Here is a 17,253-nt window from a genome sequence, read left to right on the forward strand (position 1 = left end):
TCCGTGCTGGGAGAATTGGCTGGAGGCAGGATTTAGCGCTGGACTTGGCTGGGCTGAAATTTTTCAGCCGCAGGTGACCGCTTTGACGCTGAAGCCGTTTTGGCGGTGCGATGACTGCTTTTTGGCGCACGCAGGGAAAAATCACGCGCAATCTGGCGTAATCATGTGTGTATAACCAGGGCTGTAATGTGAGAGAGCCCTGAGTGTATTCAGCATGTATATTCGAGTAAATAAAGGTTTTGTGCTGTGTTAGTGCATGAGAACGTCTTGACATGCATGGAAACGATAAAAACAATTATGACGCTTTAACAGCTCTTTAACAGCTTTTAAACACAACAACAATGTCCAACCAGTCTCGCAACGAGTTTCTTCAGGAAAGGCTAGACTCTTTGGCAAAGATAGACCAGAATCTTGTGTCTGTTATAGACAACCTATCCTCGCTATTGAATCACATCCACATCGGCAAAAAGAACTTGCTTATCAACAACAACAACCCTAACAGCAATCGACAAACAGAAGATGATGTCAACTCAGATATCAAGTGTTTTTTCCAAAACCTAGAAGAAAGCACAACCAAGTTGAGGAGAGAAATCAAATTGCACGACAACAGAATTGGTTACAACTTTAAAAAAGATAATATCGTTTCCATATTACCAATCAACCTCACCAAGAATGCGACATGGGTTGGCGATTGGAATTTCAAGAATCAGATTAATACTGTAGATATGTTGTTTAAAAATGATCCCAACTACGAGCAAATAGATGATAATAACAACGATATCAAAAAAGAAGATAATAATGATGACAGTAACAGCAATGAAAATAAAATTGAAATTAAAATTGAAAATGAAAATTTAAAAAAAGAAGAGAAAGAAAAGGAAAATAGAGATAAAAATAAGAATGAGGATGCAACCATTAATGGAAATCAGATTGGGAAGGAAAAAAGTAATGATATTAAAAAAGAAAATGACATTCAAATTGAAATTGGAATAAATGATTCAACACCAATTATCATTAACAATTCAACCCCAATCATAATCAATGATGATTTTCCAATACCTATTAAACTTAAAGACGAGTATCAAAATTCATCTTTCAATCAAATCACCCCTACATCTCAAATTGATTTAAAACAAGAAATTGAAAATACTGATCAAATCATGAATTTAGAATTTGACAATTACCTTGCAACTGATAATATTAGCAATAACAATAATAGTAATACCAATAATGAGAATAAAAATAACAAAAGTAGTTCTTCAAGCGATCTTGATATATCAATTTTAATCTAGTCACTTATTTTGAAACATTTACCACTTCATTCAACTATTATGCATATTCATTTTCCATATAATTTAAATCAATTTTTTTTTCTTTCTCTTATTCTTATCCACTCTTTTCTAACTTTTTACTTACTGTTTTTGTATCTTATTACCACTGACAATCTTATATTTATTTAATTATATAATTTTATCACTATATTACAATATCCCTATATTAATAGTGCTATCCACATACCTATACACTGAAAATAGCAAACAAACAAACAAACAAACAAACTAGATAAACAGTTGAAAAAAAAAATAGTTAAAAAAAACATATTATTTTTGTATAATACTTTATACCTCTTTCCTTTTCTTTTCCCTTTGAAAATGTCAGTCATCATTAGCAGCATCAAAAAACCTTTTCATCAAACTGCTTTTTTGAAAAATTTCATTCTCTTCGTCCTCTCTCAACATTTTATATGTCCTTTTCTTTGATATTTTGCCGGATATTACTTTTTTATCGGGCGAATCAAATATCTCAAAATTATCCGCTGTTTTTAATGGACTGAAATCTATTTCGGAATTAATAACTATATCCTTTGGTGTTTTTTCAATAAAACCATCGATATTAGAATTTGTATATTGATTCGTCACCCTATTGTTATTAGTCGGCGTTTCTTCAACTTGACTAAATGATTTTATATTATTCATTGAGTTAAACCTGAGATTACTTTTTCTAAGATCACTTTTTGCATTGAAAAAAATTGGTCTATTATTCTGACTAAACGTTTTTTCAATTTCTTTTTCAGATACTTTCCTTGCATTCTTTTTAATATCCACAAACTCTACTGTTCTTCTTTCCAATAATTTAGCGGCAGAAAATTGTCTCGTCAAACTTGGCTTTCTGATGCTGTTATTATTGTTGTTTTTGATATTACTACTGTTTTTGATATTACTACTGTTATTGTTCTCTAATTTTGTAGAAAATTCTCCAATTCCTGGAGCATTTGAAATGGCTGCAAATGATTTAGACTTGTGTCTTAATTTCACTCTGGCAATCTTTGGCAATGGCGGCCTTTCCAATATTTGAACCTCATTGTTATTTTCCGAAAACAGTTTTTGTTTTATCTGATTGGTTTTAATTTCGAGTTTTTTACTTTTAGTTTTGGATTCATTTTTAGAATTGCTTTTAATATCAACGTTTTGACCACCAAATAATTTTTTTTTGATGAATTTTATTAAATTTGGACATTTTTTGCAGAAAAATGGAAACAAAATAGTTTTATAAAAATTTCTAGAATTTAAAACATTTGATGTCAATTGTTCTTTAATTGTAAGATCATTTCTCAGCATCTTTATTGGTGAATTATTTGCCAATAAAGATAAAAATTTTCCATCTAGTGCTAAATCATAGATTATTAACCTATCTAAATATGCATTTAATAATATTTTATATGAACTAGTATCTCTTGGTTTATTTAATGTTATCATTTCTTCATTCATATTATTATATATTTGATCTTTGAAGTTGTTATTATGATTTTCTAATAAAATTGTTGAACCAGTAAGTGTTGGAACAACTTTTATATTTTTCTTTTTCTGTTTTCTTCTTATTCTAATTAATGGTTTCTTTATATTTTGTAGATTGGAAAATGAATTTGAGCTGTTATTTAACCGATTTAAATCTAGATTTGATGGTGATGATGATGATGATAGTGGTGAAAATGAACTATAATTTGAGTTTGCGTCTAATAAGATATTAACATCATTTACCTCCAAATATAAATACTCAATCAAAAGAATTATTTGAAGATGAGCTTCTCGAAGTTTCAAGAAAAACAAAAAAAATTGAGACAATAATAACTTTTGGTTATTTTCAGCCTCGACCAGATTTTGATTGATATTATTATCGATACTATCAAAATCATTATCAATAATAACACTACTCTTATAAGGGTAGCTAGATAAAATTTTTGTTTTGTAATTTTTCTCCATTTCGTCGATTAGGTTTTTGGAATTTATCAAACCATTCAAGTTTTTTGATACCAAATGCCTAATATCAAAATAATTCAAGTTTAAAATCAACAAATTCAATATAAATCTCAATGATGATTTTGAATCAATGGTAAAGTTTAATGAAGAATATTTTTCATTACTGTCTTTAATAGTGCTTTTTTTCAAAACCAACACTTCAATTCTTGGTAGAGTAGTTTTAATAAAATATAATAAAGGAATTTTAATTGAATACAAAGATTCAAAATATCTATTGAAAAGGAAACTTTGGGGTTGATTGTTAGCTGATACTGGCGGTTTTATTGTAAAATTCGATAAAAGACTTTTCGAGATTGTTTTTCTTTTCTTCAATAATGCTGGAGAAAGAGAAGTGGAAATTGAAGAACAATTAGATAAGCTATCTAGATTTGATTTATTATTTGAGTTCCATATTGAGCTAAAAAGTTTGAGATTTAAAATATTGCTCTTGCACCTTGTGTCATTTTCTAATATTTCACTGCAATCATCCAAAGAGCAAAACATATTTGTTCTGTAAATAAAAGATTCCTTCAATGTCATCAAACACCAAAATTTATTGTCAGCTTTAATATTACCTATCTGCTGAAGGTTGCTAGCAGGATTCAACGAAGCTAAAAAGGATAAATCTATAATAATCCCATACTTCTTCTGCTGAAATATCTCAAATTGAATCAAGTATATTGTGTTCGCTTTGATAACAACCCCATTGTGATCCTGTAAACTAAATATAAAACAATACTGGCTATTGCTACTGCTGCTGTCGCTATTGCTGTTTCGCTTTATGGGACTCGAAATAATAACTTCTTCTTGGAGCTGAATGTGGCAAGAAATATGGGATACAAACTGCAGAAATGACACCACCTGAAGAACAGTGACTTTGACTGTGTTGTCGCCAAACAACAAGGATAACGACCTTCTCTCACCCATCGTCTGCTTCTTCTACTGAATGTGCTGTCTCTGCTGAACAAAATTCCATCCCACTTCGAAAGCAGCACAAATCCCGTTATAAAGGCTGTTATATCCCGACGTCGCGGGTGTCCGATGCACTAATACCTCTCCTGTCGGGATAAGGGATTAAACCGCAGTTTTTTTGTATGGCTCTTTCTGTTGCCTTTGTTGGTGTTGGTGCAACTGCTTTTGAGTCATTTGGGCCAGATCCTGCAACTGCCGCTGAGAGATGGGTTTTGTATTGCCTGGGAAGTCCATTAAAAAGAGGAAAACTGCTAGAGGTGTTTTTATCTCTTCTAGAGAGACACAGGTTGATAAGCAAGGTCAGGTCGATGTTAATGCTGCAATTAACAAGAAGGTTGATGGTATTGACAAATCTAAAAAGAGAAAACTGGCGAAAGAAGACAGTAAAAGCAATGCTTTGACATTACTGAATCTCCCCATTGATATAATTCTTGAGATCTTCAGATGTTTGGATAGAAGGGATTATTACAATTTTCAAATGGTTGATAAGTCTTTTAATTGTATTATCAACCATCGCTTGAACAAGCAATTTTTGGTCCAAAGCATTATCAAACAGAATTTATTTGATCTAAATTCAGGAATCAAAGAACTTTCTTTTTTTTTACCTCCTATTTCCACCGATATTAATCTGATCAACCGAAGTTCTAGCAATGTACGTAATTTTAATAATAGTCCTTTCAGCAGTTTATTCACTGACCTGATGGATCATAGGATTGTCAGTAACCTTTTTGTTAATAACGCTCATGTTGGAAATATCAATAATAATAATAATAATTTTATCAGTCAGACCAACACTAACATCAATTCTACTGCTACTAACATTGATTTTCTTAATAATCGGACTGCTTCGGTTTATAATAGTCATAATAATAGTACTCATACTACCGATAATAATAATAATAAAAATTCAATGCTTGTTGAAGATGACTTTGTTTTGGATATTGACATATTAAATTATAAATTTGTTAACTATGAATCAGTTAGAAAGTTTGGTTTCAAATTAATTTTACCAAAAGATGAAATTGAAAAAGAAAGGAGGCAAAGATTTAAATTTTATAAAATTATGAAACATATTCAATTTTATAATTATTTAGCAATTTTGATTTGGTTCAAAAGAAAAGAAAATGATGAACTCAAAAATATAACTGTTCTGAATTACGATTATCTCCAGGATATTGATCTCCAAAAGGATAATAAGAAAAATAAAATAATCTTGGGACCAGTAAATGAAAATAATAATAAAGATTTTGATAGACGTGATATATTAATTCATTTAGATAATGATAAATATCCTCTTAATTTACTTAAAACTAAAATCGATTACTACAAAAGGATTCAAAAAAATAAAATCTATCAAAAGATTTATCAAGAGATTTATCGCAAATATAGGAATCGGAATTTCGGAGTTAAAGAATACATGCTAAAAATATTCATTCAATATTATATTGCTGAAAAGACATTTATAAGAAATATATTTAAAAAATATAAAGATTCAAAGAATTTTGAAAAAATGTTTTTCAATATGCAACTCGAAAACGAAAATTTTATTCAATTAAGAATATTTTTCAAAATTGCTAACAGATTCTTTTTCAATGAACTAAAAGATATCCCGTATTTTTGTAAAACAAACAATTACTATAACTACTATATACCTATCATTAGTTTCCCAAAAAGATTCACATTTACTAACAACACCATTCATGACAAAGAATCTTTATTGGATAAACTTAAATTGATTAACTATTTTTCAAATAACTATAATCTAAGATTCACAAAAGATGATGCAAATAAAATACTTTGTTTATTCATTGACAATTATGCAGATGATTTTGATTTATTTAAAAAAGATGAAACCTCTACTAATGACAATAATAATAATAATAATAATAATAATAATAATAGCGATAATAATGACAGTGATAGTAATACAGAGAATGATCAAGCCAATACTCTTGATGATATTTCTCGAAATAACAATCCATTTAATAATACCAATCCCCTTAAAAAAGAAAATCGTTATGAAAAAGTTTGTTTTGATTCAATTAAATCAGTATATGACATAACTGCTGTATTGATTATCAAGGAAATTTTGTATGCTAGCCGTGATTCTGAAAGGATAAAAAATTTTAAAGATGAAAATAGGCAGATTCCAAGTAGCATTGTGGACGGCAGTAATACGGGTATTAATGAAAATAGTAATAATGGTATGGAAGGGCTTGATAGTAATCACAATAACGGTAATCGTAACAATAGTTCAGTTATTGAACAATCGACAAATTACTTTGAAAGAAGAATGCCTACATTTCCAAGATTTAATAATAGAATACCATTAATAAGGAATCAACACATCAATAATCGATTTGAGATAGATCCATACTATAACACCGAGGATATTCTGGCAATAATCACAGATATTACGCAGTTTTTCAATCTTATTCGTAACAATTTGTCGTTAATGGAGGATAATTTAACAAGGATTCAAAACACATTTTCTAGAAGTTCATTCAAGCCATCATTGAAAGTCAAATCACCTAAACCATTAATTCGGTGTTTCGAGAAGAATAATTTAAAAATGGCTGAGTTAATACTTAGGTTTATGGACAGTGGAGTACACGTTAGTGAGAATGAGGAATTATGGGGATATATGTTTCAAAAACAAAATGTACGGCAATGGGAATTTTTAACAGAAAGAGGATTTGAACCTTCGATGAAGTTCATGGCATCATTTTCTGAGATCCCAGGATTAAATTGATAGGAAAGGTATTTAGCATATATTCAGAAAATTGATTAAATTATACAAATTATATTAAATTATACTAAATTATATTAAATTATATTAAATTAAGAAATAAGTATCAAGATTTTCAAATTACGATCAGGGATGACAATAAAGATAATTCTGGTTGGGATTCAGTTGGGGAACTGGTAACCAAGCTTTTTATCCAAGGACCCTGCATTTGGCTGCAGCTGGCGCAATTGCAAAATACTTTTTCAAAATTTCAGTAACACATTAACCATATAGGTTATAATCTAGAATTAAATTAAATACTATAATGGTATAATATGGTTTTTAGTAATTTTATATTTAGAAGATTTCATTAAAAATAACCAATGGTTTATCACTATATATAATCACCGATAGCATCTCAACAACCGCATTTTAGAAAATTTTTATTAAGAAACAGCATAACACGATGATGCAAAATTTATAATTGTTTTATAAATTTTCAATCAAAACAATTTAGATTATTTGAATACATAAATACTTGGAACTGTTTGTATTTGATAGTGATAATTGAAATTTGCATATAGACTGTGTAGTTTATCCTAAAGGATGCACAAAATATGCGATTTTTATGTTCAAACTACAAAACCAGTTGTTGTGAAATAGAGCAAATAAATGAAACAATAAAGTTGAATGCTTGATATTTATTTGAAATTAATCACATTAAGACGTATTCCTATATTGAAACTGCTTGGTTTAGGGATACATTAAACTAAAAGAGAAAGCAGGTTTTAAAACGTACTCGCATTAGATCGTTGATATAACAGAATAATGGGAACTGAAAGTATCGTAGCTGAAAGCAATCTAGATACCTGGTTTTGTTATATGGTTGCATACAACCCATTTGTAAATATACAATTGAGTTTTGGTTGGTGATCTTAACTGGCTATCAACATTGCCTGAGACATCAAAGTTTTCTGCAATCTTATTAAGATACAGCGGGCTTCTGTCATTATTTGCGCAATTGAACAGAGCTCAGCCATTCAAAGCCACAAAGCTCTCTCAGATCGAGTATTCCATGGGCTTATACCCACAAAAACGCTAGACCAATGAAAACAGCCCCCGCACACATGCCCACAGTACACACAACAACGCTTTCTGTGCCTCTTGTGATGATTTGGTACACAGAGCACAAAGCGTATCTCACGCCCACAATAGGGTCTCACAGCAGGTTTCCCAAAGCGGAAATATGCTTACCTAATGGCATCATGCAATACTGTGCACAAAAATGCACAGTTGCATGTTTTTGACCATGTGCAATACAAATTGCCGTTTTGAGCGGCACACGAGCGGCTGCTGCATTAGACCCAGCCCACGTGTGCGCAAGCCAGCGCTGTGGAACTACTCCAGCGCGCGCTGTGATTGGCTGCACAAGCCATGTGTAGCTTTCTGCTTATATACATGGCCCTCAACATGGAAGCTGTTTCTCTCAACCACCAACGATGTAGTGATTCTGGTCTTTTGATATATATATATCTCTTTTACCAAAATTCCATTTCTTCTCACTAGTTTTGAGCAATTGATTTGATTTGATTCAGATTAGACTGTCTGGCTTGCTATTGGCTTATGCTAAACATTACTACGTTCCACCTTTAATTTCAATAGTTGTTTCTTCATAAACCCCATTCTGAAAATGGCAAAGCAACTTCCCAAACCACCCTTTTTTTCTTCCACAATCATTCAGATGAATCCATCTCTATCGATCAGTAACAATGTCTCCAATAATGAGACCAATTTCATCTGTGAATCTTCACCTTCATCCACCACATCCACCACTACAACACCCACAAGATCTGGCTCTTCATTTAAAAGAAAATCAAATGAACTCGTCAGCCAAACAAACACCAAAAATACCATCAACAAAACTAGTAATACCAATAGCACAAATAAGAGAGCTAAAAAGGCAAAAACCCAACAAGAATTGGATGAAAAGAAAAAACAATTAAAGACTGCTCATTCTATGATTGAGAAAAAAAGGAGGAGCAAAATAAATAGAGAATTTGACTGCTTGAAACTATTAGTTCCCGCCTGTAGAATAAATTTAATAAATTCTTTGTCTTCAATTGCTTCAGCATCCAACTTCACTAATAACAATAATGGCAATAATTTTAATGGAAATGGCAGTAGTAACAACAATAAACCTGGTCAAATAGGTGATGGAATGCATAAATTATCAATATTACAGACAACTGTTGAGTATATTAATTATCTTCATGACACCATCTTATTGATGTATAGTGAAATTGCTATGTTTAGTAATAACTCAAATAACTTCAACTCTTTTAAAGAAAATGACATATCTTTTGCTAAACTCAAACTAAATATTGATAATTGCAGAGATCCAACTTTAAATTTTGATTTTAATGATTTAATCAAAATGTTGAAAATTATTCAATACAATTGCCTTGATTTAGAAAACTCTTCATCAAAATCATTAAATAATAATTTCAATAACAATGATATTCATAAATTATTATCATCTAATTTCTCATCCAAGCAAGTACATGATTTCAAATTATTTGTAGATATGGATAACATTAACAGCAATAACAACCACAATAATTACAACAATATGAATTACAACAACAATAACAATACTAATAACAGCAATAACTTTATGCAAACGAATTCTAATAACCATAACCATAACCATAACCATAATCATAATCATAATCATTGTAACAGTTATCAAAATAACGACACTATCAGCACTAACCAACTGAGAAACATTGAACAAACAAATAAATTCAATAATTTTAGTTTTCAAAATCATCACACTTCTTCTAATAATTCAATTAAAAATATTAATCAACTGTCTAATCCATTTTCCAATAAAACAGGCACAAATGCAAATAACAACACTACAACTAATAATATTACCAGTAATATTATTAATAATAGTAATCATGTCAATGAAAAATATGAAGAATTTTTCAACTATCATAATCTCAATAAATCAAAATACTCCAGAAAACTGAGTCTTTCAGCTGCAAAGTCCTCAAACTCAGTTAGCCTGCAACTACCAAGCCCCAAGATTACCCCAAAAATACAACCAAATAACCCTCTAAATAATTCTAATGAAACTCTTAACAGTAGCTCTTATGATTTATCAAATTTTTTAAGTAATAATCGGTCAAGTTCAATCGAAAGTAATGGTAATCCAACTTTTAATAAAATCAACTATTATCCCTATCAGGATTCAAATAAATCCTTCATTGAATTATCCCCGTTAATCACTACTGATCCATTTTCAAGGTTAGAAATGTTGAATAGTAAACGAACAACTAATATAAGTCCGCAGTTAATACCTGATAGCAATAAAATACTTCCAAATCCAAATTATTCCAGCGAAAATATTTACCAAAGTGAATATGAACTTGGATTTAAAGGATTAACACCTTTGTTAAACTCATTGGCCAGTGGCTCTTATCCTGAGATGTCCCCATCAACATTACCAAGAAACTCAATTGCAGAGAATAACAATACCAAAGAGACAGATTTTCAGTTGCCTCTACCAATGATAAGTATAAGTCCGAATAAAAACTCAAACCAAAACACAAATACATTTTCACTACCATTGAATGTACCATCAAAAAGCAAAAACAATAAATCATCAGTGACTAGTAATAGTAACAACGTGGAAATTAGTCCTAAAAGTGTCTCGAAAACCAGACCCAATTCAAGTCTTGATTCAACATCAGACTCTAACAACAACACAAAACTCAGTGAAAATCTCAACAATACTTTGAATCAAGCTGGCGAAGTGTTATTATCTTTGAGCAAAAATTGTTGCAGAAGAAATGACACATCAGAAAATCTGATTGAAAACACCATCCAAACAAAGCAAAACAACAAATCCAGATCAAGCATTGTTCATTTGCTTAACTAAAAATATAGTTTATAGAGCTATCCTATAATACACATTCTACTCATTCATCATCCCATGACTCGATAAAATGGGGTTTTTAGGCGAATGCCGGTCGATATTTCCGGAGACTACGCTTCGTTTGGACGGAAAAAAAATCTCCGGAAACAGATGATTAAAGATCTCATTTTATTAAAAGTTGGACACTGAAAAAAATAATTAAATTATAAATAAATTGCACGTGTAAAAACAAGAAATAAATATAGTAAAAGAGATAATAAATTAATCATCCACATTATGGTAAGAAGTCATACAAGCAAACACATTGAAGTAAAAAAAAAGATGGACAGATGAGCTTGAAAGATTCAATTGACACACATCATCTTATAAGTTGAATAGAGATGAGTACTCATCGATTAAAGGGATAGTTGTTACCTGTTTTATGGGTTGTCTTTGCAATAAAATCAAAACTCCTCAGACTCAAGTTCTTGTTGCTAATATTTACCTTGTAAGAACTGGAATGAATCAGCTTTGTTCTGATTGATTGGTTTTCTATGTCATTGTTATCAGCCATTCCGAATAGTGTAGTTGGCGTTTCAATATTAAGTGGAGAATTGTATGTTTCTATTTTTCTCAATTCGTCAAAACTTTCCATATTATTTTGAAGGTCAGAGCCCTTTTCTTTATTATGGTCGACAAAGGTCTGTGCAGTTGAATCAGTAAACACTGAAGAAGCTGAGTTATTGACATTAAAACAACCGACAGAACTTGGGTTTTCGTTTCTATTATGGATTGATGTGGCCCACATACTTGATAGGGGCAAACATATTGTGACAATTAAAATTGAAATATGGGGCAAAACAGATAACCCGAGATTATTACTATTAGGAGTTGCTAATGCGATAATTTGAAGAATAATGGGAATAACCATTGATTGACCTAACATGATTGTTAAAATATGGAAAATTGAAAATTGTTTCAAACCATTTTTTTTTCTTTCCATGACTTGATAAGCTAGTTTTAAAATTAAAATCAAACTCATTAAAGCAATAGAAACAGTGAATAAAGTGGTAGGCAAAGTTGTTTCCCATGACTCAGGGTTTATATGGCCTTTACCTTTAACATGGAGAGCTCGTTTAATAACGACATTTAAATAAAATGCAACGTCTGTCAAAGCAGTTAAGATTGAAAGGGCAAAAAACCCTTTTGCAACATTTTTGTATAATTTTTTTTGATGAAGAATATTTCCATGCAAATAAATGAGATACATTTGATATAAGAGAGTGCCTTGTATGATTGTTACTAAAATAATATTAATAGAGTTTGTTGCAATTGTCATGTTAATATCAGTAGCATTATAAATATAAACGCCAGAGAAAATGGTTGTAATACTAGCAGAACGTCCAAGAAGATAATGGTAATAAAGACATGTATGAACGATTAAAAACAATAATGCTAGTTGGTTGAGAATAAACATTGGGGAAGCCCTTTTTTTTTTATTCATTAATAATGCTAACAAAACCATGACAATAAATGCTGCACCAAATCTTACACCAAAGATTATTGCACTGGTAGAAACTTCAACAAGATAGCTGTCGAGATCTTTAAATTGAATAAAAACTTCACCATAATCTGGAGAAGTAAAATTTAGATAAATGTCTTCTGGAGATATATTAGACATGGAGATAAAACTTGATAGTAAGAAAGATGGCTGTGAGATTAGTTCAATTTATTTTATTGCTAGAATTAGATATTATAGGGTGAATGGTTGAAGAAAAAAAATGTAACAGGAAAAAACATAAATAAAACAAAGCAAAGGGAAGGGAAATGAAGTCAATTATATTCTGTTTCTTTTTTTGAATCATATCTGACGTTTTAGAATATCCAGTCAAAATCCTCGTTTATTATTATGTAGCACATTATGCTATTGTTCCAAAATATGGTTTTTGATTGAAAACTGATGTCTACTCGCACTTTCCTAATTGGGCCACTTCAATAGGAACCTCAAAAGTGGAAGATGTAAAAGGATGCATTTAGTTTGGAGTTGAAGGATAAAATATTTTTTGTTTCTTTTTAATGATTATTCAAAAACCAATTACAGTGCATAATTTTGTGAGATATCGTTTAGTTAGTTTTATTTGGAAAAAAAATGAAACAAACTGGAAATCAACACCATATACTTGTTATACCAAGTCATTTAGATTAAAATCAACACAAACAAAGATAAAAAAATGGGCTTTGAATTCTTTAATGATTTCAGACAGTCTTGAACAAGCAAAAGCATTTAATTAAATACATATATATATTAATACGTATATATTAATACATAGAGGTTTTAAAAGAAGCATGATCTTGGTGAACAATAGTTAAATTATGCCATATCATCAGCTGTACAGCACCTAACGAGAATTTTTATGGATAGAAGATTTCCCAATAAGTTTTGGAAACAAACACATCAGGAAATATTCCAAACTACCAAACCCAGCATATGTAACAGAAAAAACAGTCCAAAGCACTTGCCACTGCCCTCATCTGTGAAGAAGCAAAACCAATACAAAATGGAGACTGTGCTTCCACGGCAGAAAATGCTCTGAAAACAGTTCCCCGACGGAATTCGAACTAGCGACCTCTGAACCACCGTCGGTTTTTCTGACGAAGGTTTTGCGCGTGACTTTTCAAAGCTAAATATCGGTGATAACACTGATTGTTTTATTACGTTTACTTTAGATGCCACTTTGATCAGTACACAACAGACCAATCCTGGAAAAGGTGCCATTTTGATAGGATTTCTTCAATTGCAACTTGATTTTGTCTTGTTTATTCAGAAAGTTGGAAGCGAGACTGTGCTAGTTATTAGTTTTATTGGAAATACATTATTTTCATACAACACACTAAAGATAGGGGAAATATTCCAACAAGAGAGCAATAATGGGCAGTGACAAATTGGAAGATTGGGAACTAAAGAAATTCTGGGAAGTTTTTCGTGGTTTGAATCCTGTGAACAATAAATTATCCAACGATAAATGTGCCAATGTATTCAAAAACTCGCAGCTACCTAATGATAAATTGGCAAAGATTTGGGATTTATCAGATATTGATTCTGATGGATTTTTGGACTTTGAGGAATTTTGCATTGCCATGAAATTGATTTTTGAGTCAGTAAATGGGAATCTTGCATCTATTCCTGATGCTTTACCTACTTGGTTAGTTCCTGGGTCCAAGTCCCATTTGATCCAAGCTAACAAGGCATTGACTGGTCAACTACCAAACTCATCGGTGAGCTTGGATGATGATAACTATGATGAGGAGCTAAATTTATCCACCAATTTTGATTGGTATATTTCACCAAATGACAAATCGACCTATGAAAACATTTACAATAGTTCTTCAGATAAATTTGGTAGAATTAGTTTCAATTCATTAACCGATTTGTATAACGATTTACAAAATGTTCCGAAAACCGACATTGGTTATGCCTGGAATTTGGTCAATCCCAAGCAGTACGAAACCATTGATAAAGATCAATGCATGGTTTTTTTGCATATTTTAAATCAAAGATCCTCTGGTAAAAGAGTCCCAAGAACGGTGCCTGCATCATTAAGAGCAACTTTTTCCAAAGAAGTTCCCCAGTACAATTTAAATTCTTCACAAACTGAGGTTAAGAATTCTTCTTATTCCCAAGTCAAGGATAAATCATTTGGTGGAAATTATTTGAATAAAATGGGCATCAATAAAAAAAATTCATCATCCTCGTTATATGACGACAATGGAGGAATAGAGGATGACTATTCAACTATCCGTGATCCCCAATGGGAAGAAGCAAGACTAACCAAAAAATTAAAAGAAATAGAAGATAGGCTTGAAAGGGCTGAAAAGGAGAAAACAGAGAGAAAAGAAAGATCATCTAAGAATTCCGTTATAAGGTATGAATTGGAAGAATTATTGAAATATAAAGAATCAAGATTAAAACAACTCGAAGATGAAGCCAATGGTATTGGAAAAAGTTCTGGATTTGACAATGAACAATATGAGAGCATATCAAGTGATTTAAATATCATTGAGGAACAGGTTTCTGTATTAGAGGATTACTACAGGGGAAAAGAGTTTGAGCTAGAAGAATTAAAACAGCAGATATATGAAGTCTCTAATTCGGGCTTTTAAGTTGAATTATTTGAGTCGATTTAAATTGACTTGTTTAAATTTTTGTTTTTAAAGTTAGTTAATTTTTTTGTTTTTTTCAATTTTTTATTTTAAGTTTTTGTTTTTATTTTAATTTGGTTCTTCCTGTTTTTGTTGTTTTCTTTTTAATTTTCTATATATTTATTGTATAAAGTTCATTACTTCATTACTTGTTTGTCATCTTTTAAAATTTTTAATATTTTATAAGTTCATTTTTTTCCAGTTCATTTTTTTTTCTTTTTTATTTTTTTTTTTTTTTTTTATCTTCTATTAATTTCATGAATTAAAAATAGTAAGTTTTTCAGCAAATTTTTATAGGAAGAATATATATTATAAAAGTAGTATCAATATATCAATATATATATAAAGAGAAAATGGTAGTAAATCATAAAAGTAAAAAATGAAAACTAGAGATATAATGATGTAAGTTTGGTCGGGATGTTTTAAAATAGTAGTAATGAACAAACAAGAATAAAGAATAAAAACATAAAAAAATAAAACCAAGTAAGTAAGTCTATTAAATAATATAATCTTAGAATTTTATTTTTTTAGCTATTTTATTTTATTTTTTAATTTGAAGATGTAACTTAATTGTTAATTTACATTATCATTTTAATTTCTTTTTAATTTTTTTAATTTTTTTTCAATTTTTTTTTCAATTCTTTTTCAATTCTTTTTCAATTCTTTTTTAAACAACATTAAATCAAACTAAAAAATTCAAAAAAAAAAAGGTTTTGAGGAAAAAAAATCATGAATTGGATTATAAAATTATTGATGGGAATTTTTAAGGGGAGAATTCTTAGTATTTGTAATTGAGGTTATTAACTAAAAAATTGAAATAAATTGTAATTTATTGTAATTTATTGTAATTGTATTTTTATTTATTGAATAAAATTATTATTTCTTTTCAGTTGATTCAGGTTGTGGCTCAGGTTCTGGAGTTGGCAATTTGAAATCAGTTGGAGTGTAGTCTTTACCTTCGCCTACTTGTTCCCAAACAGAACTACCAACAGAGAAATTTCTGAAAGCTTGAGTCAATTCTAAAGGTTCATAAATGATTCTTTTTTTTTCTTCGTCGTATCTTACTTCAGTGTAACCAGTTGTTGGGAAATCTTTTTTCAATGGATGACCTTCAAAACCATAATCGGTTAGGATTCTTCTTAAATCTGGATGGTTTTCAAAAAAGATACCAAACAAATCGTAAGTCTCTCTTTCATACCAATTAGCACCTTCGAATAAGGGAACAATTGAAGGAACTGGCGATACTTCGGATGCATAGGTTTTAACTCTAATTCTTGAATTGAATTTGACCGATAACATGTTATAAATGACATCAAATCTGTTAACTCTTGAGGGATAGTCTGCTCCAGTGACATCAGCAACTAATGTAAATTGACAGGAAGTGTGGTTTTTCAAGTAAGTCATGACAGGAGTTAGTGAGTTTGGGCCAACATATATAACCAATTCATCTTTCCAAACTGAAAACTTTTGAACAAACTTGGGCAAGGAAGTCATAATATATTGGCCGAACTTGTGCAATTCCTGAGACTGATCTTTGTATTTATCGGCAGGATTTACTATTTCCTCGGCAATTTCCTTTGGGACTTCACGAGGCAAGGCAGATAGCAATGGCAACGAGTCAGTGGATTCTTCCAATTTATTTAAGGGTCTTAGCGAGTGAGAAAAGTATCTTTTGGATAATGGAGTAACGAGATTCCATGATTTGGAGGAAGAACTGAAAACGAGTCTTTGGACAGATCTGGGAACAATCATTTTAGACACTCTTTCGTAGTAGGAATATGGGCCTGGAAAATAGCTCGAAACAACAGTCGCTAACCAAAAAAACAGATACTGATCGATGTTTGAAACCACCTGAAATAGTTTGATGTTGATACTCTGCGATATAATCAAATTAATTCGCATTTCCATTGGTCAGCACAAATCAGCGTTGTGCTGTCAGGTGCCGCGGTGTTCCGTGTCACACCGGCAAACTATCCGTGGTGTAACAACCGCATGTGCGGAGCACACCGCTAGAGCCCTACACGGTTTACATACAACGGAATGCAGGGCTGTAGCGATTCGGCAAGTGCCGGTGCAAGCCGCGGGCCGGTTGGAGCGGTGGTTTTTGTGGTCGTGCGCGAGACGAACGCGGTGCA

At 31.0% G+C, this 17,253-nt stretch overlaps 7 protein-coding genes across 7 annotated transcripts; 4 read left to right on the forward strand and 3 right to left on the reverse strand.

Moving 5' to 3' along the window:
- Window positions 1-335: 335 nt before the first annotated feature.
- Window positions 336-869, forward strand: MED11 (Med11p; the record flags this gene model as incomplete). Its single annotated transcript, XM_020189602.1, has 1 exon — window positions 336-869. A coding segment is annotated over one exon (534 nt), but the record flags the coding sequence as incomplete, so codon positions are not given.
- A 786-nt stretch (window positions 870-1,655) lies between these two features.
- On the reverse strand, window positions 1,656-4,223 carry SLD3 (Sld3p; the record flags this gene model as incomplete). The annotated part of the gene is made up of 1 exon (XM_020191887.1): window positions 1,656-4,223. The coding sequence occupies one exon, from the start codon at window positions 4,221-4,223 to the stop codon at window positions 1,656-1,658; it is 2,568 nt and encodes an 855-aa protein (XP_020048866.1).
- A 250-nt stretch (window positions 4,224-4,473) lies between these two features.
- On the forward strand, window positions 4,474-7,020 carry ASCRUDRAFT_69352 (F-box protein; the record flags this gene model as incomplete). Its single annotated transcript, XM_020191662.1, has 1 exon — window positions 4,474-7,020. The coding sequence occupies one exon, from the start codon at window positions 4,474-4,476 to the stop codon at window positions 7,018-7,020; it is 2,547 nt and encodes an 848-aa protein (XP_020048867.1).
- A 1,666-nt stretch (window positions 7,021-8,686) lies between these two features.
- Window positions 8,687-10,942, forward strand: ASCRUDRAFT_7113 (uncharacterized protein; the record flags this gene model as incomplete). Its single annotated transcript, XM_020191890.1, has 1 exon — window positions 8,687-10,942. One exon carries the CDS (start codon window positions 8,687-8,689, stop codon window positions 10,940-10,942), a length of 2,256 nt encoding a protein of 751 aa, XP_020048868.1.
- An 87-nt stretch (window positions 10,943-11,029) lies between these two features.
- STE2 (alpha-factor pheromone receptor STE2) lies at window positions 11,030-12,779 on the reverse strand. The gene has a single exon (XM_020192867.1). It carries the CDS (start codon window positions 12,597-12,599, stop codon window positions 11,328-11,330), a length of 1,272 nt encoding a protein of 423 aa, XP_020048869.1. The 5' UTR covers window positions 12,600-12,779; the 3' UTR covers window positions 11,030-11,327.
- An 886-nt stretch (window positions 12,780-13,665) lies between these two features.
- On the forward strand, window positions 13,666-15,165 carry END3 (End3p). The gene has a single exon (XM_020192868.1). It carries the CDS (start codon window positions 13,847-13,849, stop codon window positions 15,077-15,079), a length of 1,233 nt encoding a protein of 410 aa, XP_020048870.1. The 5' UTR covers window positions 13,666-13,846; the 3' UTR covers window positions 15,080-15,165.
- Window positions 15,166-15,828: 663 nt separating this feature from the next.
- ASCRUDRAFT_74919 (complex I 30 kDa subunit family protein) lies at window positions 15,829-17,211 on the reverse strand. The gene has a single exon (XM_020192869.1). The coding sequence runs from the start codon at window positions 17,024-17,026 to the stop codon at window positions 15,995-15,997; it is 1,032 nt and encodes a 343-aa protein (XP_020048871.1). The 5' UTR covers window positions 17,027-17,211; the 3' UTR covers window positions 15,829-15,994.
- Window positions 17,212-17,253: the final 42 nt, after the last annotated feature.

The sequence above is a fragment of the Ascoidea rubescens genome (assembly GCF_001661345.1).
Source record: "Ascoidea rubescens DSM 1968 unplaced genomic scaffold ASCRUscaffold_3, whole genome shotgun sequence".
Classification (NCBI taxonomy): Eukaryota; Fungi; Ascomycota; class Saccharomycetes; order Ascoideales; family Ascoideaceae; genus Ascoidea; species Ascoidea rubescens.

Excerpts from the sequence above, each read along its gene's own strand:
- STE2 (XM_020192867.1), bottom strand. The coding sequence starts at position 12,599 with ATGTCTAATATATCTCCAGAAGACATTTATCTAAATTTTACTTCTCCA.
- END3 (XM_020192868.1), top strand. The coding sequence starts at position 13,847 with ATGGGCAGTGACAAATTGGAAGATTGGGAACTAAAGAAATTCTGGGAA.
- ASCRUDRAFT_74919 (XM_020192869.1), bottom strand. The coding sequence starts at position 17,026 with ATGGAAATGCGAATTAATTTGATTATATCGCAGAGTATCAACATCAAA.